Below are 3463 nucleotides of genomic sequence, written 5' to 3' on the forward strand. Positions count from 1 at the left end.
AAAAAAAACTATTACAACTGAACATTTATTTAGATATTTTTGAATGAATCTAATAGTTCTTGAATCATTTTCATATTAAAGTGAATTTCGACTTGTTTCACTCTTTGTTAATCACGATGACTATTGCTGCATCCCTTTAAGGTATTAATTCTCAAAGAGAGGAGGAGTTAAAGTCTGAGAAACAAGAGGCACATAGACGGCTGGCTAATTAAGCGAAATCAAAGAGCGTGTTATAGGCTGCACGTCGTGCGTAATTTGGAGGGTTCGGGTAAAAAATCGAAACCGAATTGGCGATTGAAAAAGAGTTGTTTTTACGTGTGAAGCGTGTCTCTTGGAATTCTGCGTCTTTCCCACCATATATTATTTCCACAGAGTTGTGGTGGGAGCTGGTAAGGTGGGTTAACTCCAGCTCAAGTCTCCGTGAAACGCAGAGCACTGATGACGTTGGGTTGGATGACCAATCGGAAGGCGCTGCCCTTTGGAGACAAACCATTTTACTTGTAGCGTCTGCATCAAGTCTGGAAGCAGGGCTCAATTTTAACAGAATCCACCTTAAAATCTCTTCCTTAACTTATTCCTACCTTCCGCTACTTTGAGCGAGAATATCACACAACGAGGAGGGGGGGGGGGGAATAAAGACGCCGCTGGAAAGTCCGGGTGTTAATAGGACAATATCTTTTCGCGGTGGAGAGAGGAGAGAGACAACAGCAGAGCGAGAGAGAGAAACCCGATTTGGTCTTGAGAGAGAGAGAGGGGGTGAGTGCTCTCAAGGCAGAAAATTCGATGATGACCATGACTACTATGGCTGACGGTCTGGAGGCTCAGGACTCGTCCAAGTCTGCTTTCATGGAGTTTGGGCAGCAGTCGCACTCACAGCAGAGCTCCCCGTCGATGGCCAGCGGCCACTACCCGCTGCACTGTCTCCACTCCGGCTCACACGCTCACCACCAGCACGAGAACGGCGCGTACACCGGGACCAACACCTACAACAGGTCGTTACCCTACCCCTACGTGAGCCACCCGCACCACAGCCCGTACCTGCCATCCTATCACAACAACACGGGAGGACAGACAAGGTTAGACGGCGCAGGTAAGAGACCCCTTTTTTGCACCATGCCAAGTGGAGAGAGAAAAAAAATGAAGCACCGCGTCGCGTCCATCCCAGGCGGCAGGACAGTTCAGCCATTAGCAAGTGGCTTTTCCCTTTTTCTTCCTTTCTCCCCCCTCCTGCCCAGTGTTGGTATCATGCCACAGTAAGTCACGGCACGGCCACTCCAAATTTGGACGAATGATCGTTCAGGTGGGCGATTACGCCGAAGAAAACCGCGCGTAAATGGCACTGGATAATTCTCGATTCAGCCCTCTCCGACTGCTCGCTGTCCCGCGTAGCACTCCTCTCGCTTCCCACAAAAACCCGTTTTAATGCCCGGGGTGTGATCATCACGACCGTGCAATCCTCACCGACTACTCGTGAAAATTAGGCAGCCCGCACGCCTTGAATGTTGTAATTAGCATTTAATTGACATGTCATTACCAGCAATATCCCAAATATGACAGCGTATGAGGATTGTGGCTGCCACGGCGCCTAAAGGCAATGCGAGATATTCCGTTTTTAGACAGTTTCATTCGCCCCCCCCCCCCCCCCACTCCCAAATTATTATTTTTTCTTCGCGGAATTTTCCACAGCTGTTTAGACACGCTTGTGCTTTTGCTGCACAACAAAATGCACGATATCCGCCGCGGGCTGCGGGCTTGAATAATAACATTGGCTGTTTTTGTTGCAGAGCAGCAGAAAACGACGGTGATCGAAAATGGGGAGATTCGCTTTAATGGGAAAGGCAAGAAGATTCGCAAACCTCGGACAATTTATTCCAGTTTGCAGCTTCAAGCACTGAACCACCGTTTCCAGCAGACACAGTACCTCGCTTTACCGGAGCGCGCCGAGCTGGCTGCCTCTTTAGGACTGACACAAACCCAGGTACGAGGAGGAACTCACTCTCCACACGTTGACATCAACGCCTGGAAACCACATGTGCATACCTAGTACAAATATCAGGACATTTTTACTAGTATTATTATCATCATTATTTGGCTGTGGGTGTTTTTGTTTGGCTGAGGACCTTGATTTATTTATTCTTATTCTACCGCACACTAACCAACCGTTGCCTCAAACTCAACGCAGGCTATTTCTCCACGTCCTCCACTAACTGCATGCACGCTTCTCCCCCGCAGGTAAAGATTTGGTTCCAGAATAAGAGGTCAAAGTTCAAGAAACTGCTCAAGCAAGGCGGCAACCCGCACGAGAGCGACCCTATGCCGGGCTCCATGTCCCTGTCCCCGCGCTCCCCGACCATCCCTCCGATATGGGACGTCTCGGCGTCGTCCAAAGGAGTAAACATGCCGGCCAACAGCTACATGCCCGGCTACTCTCACTGGTACTCGTCCCCGCATCAGGACTCGATGCAGAGATAGACTGACGAGGCGGGAAGGTCAGTGAGCTTGTCGGGAGGCCTCCGGATCCCCGCCATGCAGTTTCCAACGTAGCCTACAATTTGTGTCAGCGGAGAGACTGAATGCTGGAGAGGAGAAGCACCCCTCGGCTGCAGGATAAAAAAACAACAACAACAACAACAACAACAAATACACACATACACGCACACAAAAAAAAACGCAGCCAAGCCTCGGAGTTGATGACACAAATAAGGGAACTAACCATTTTTTTTAAAGCGTACATGGCTGTTCGATGGGCTCGCATATTTGTTATGCTTTCATTCATGTCAACATCTGAACGTCAATATACCAAATATTATCAGTGACATTTCCGCCACTTTGGGCAAAGACTGTACACTCTGCGTGCGCCGTGAGCCTGTCGACGTGGTGGGACTCCTGTTTTGGGTTTTTTTTTTTTTTTCCCGGGTTGTTTCTCCAACATGCAAAACCAAGCAAATTGTCTGTCTGTAAATATAATCTGCGATTTGAGTTGTACATACACTTTTTATGTTTTTGTCAGATTGAGTAAACCGTGACTCAAAAAAAAAAAAAACAAGACGCCTGCTGTTGCATGATTTCATATTCATTTGAAACTGGGCCTTTTATTTTATGCATCATATTGGGCCAACATCACATCATAGCGGGCCTATTTCCCGTACCCCTGGTGTGTACGCGCGTCAAACCGACAACACGAGGTAATGACACGGGGCTCACTGAAAAGCCCATTTTTACCAGAGTAAACATTTTAAATAATTCCAAAAGCGCTTGGTGGCTGATGAAGCGCGCCACTGTATAGATTTATCACACGCACTGAACACGGGAGGAAATGAACTTACCCTGCCCCGCTGCTCTCTACATTCACCTCCAAAAGACATTTGCTCCAGGTCCAGCTTATCTTGTCATTTCACCCTCAATTATTAGGAGTATTGACAAAATGTTTTCTCCCTTCCCTCCGTCCTAATGCAGGCCGTTA

The 3463-nt window shown here is 48.0% G+C and overlaps 1 protein-coding gene across 1 annotated transcript; it reads left to right on the forward strand.

The window, feature by feature from the left end:
* Positions 1 to 311: 311 nt before the first annotated feature.
* Positions 312 to 3043, forward strand: dlx6a (distal-less homeobox 6a). Its single transcript, XM_040189082.2, has 3 exons — positions 312 to 1090; positions 1785 to 1978; positions 2233 to 3043. The coding sequence occupies exons 1-3, from the start codon at positions 784 to 786 to the stop codon at positions 2470 to 2472; spliced, it is 741 nt and encodes a 246-aa protein (XP_040045016.1). The 5' UTR covers positions 312 to 783; the 3' UTR covers positions 2473 to 3043.
* Positions 3044 to 3463: the final 420 nt, after the last annotated feature.

This window comes from Gasterosteus aculeatus, chromosome 10, assembly GCF_964276395.1.
Source record: "Gasterosteus aculeatus chromosome 10, fGasAcu3.hap1.1, whole genome shotgun sequence".
In the NCBI taxonomy this organism is placed as follows: domain Eukaryota; kingdom Metazoa; phylum Chordata; class Actinopteri; order Perciformes; family Gasterosteidae; genus Gasterosteus; species Gasterosteus aculeatus.

Excerpts from the sequence above, each read along its gene's own strand:
- dlx6a (XM_040189082.2), top strand. The coding sequence starts at position 784 with ATGATGACCATGACTACTATGGCTGACGGTCTGGAGGCTCAGGACTCG. Across the intron at positions 1,091-1,784 it reads GACAAGGTTAGACGGCGCAG|AGCAGCAGAAAACGACGGTG; the intron begins GTAAGAGACCCC and ends TTTTTGTTGCAG. Across the intron at positions 1,979-2,232 it reads TAGGACTGACACAAACCCAG|GTAAAGATTTGGTTCCAGAA; the intron begins GTACGAGGAGGA and ends TCTCCCCCGCAG.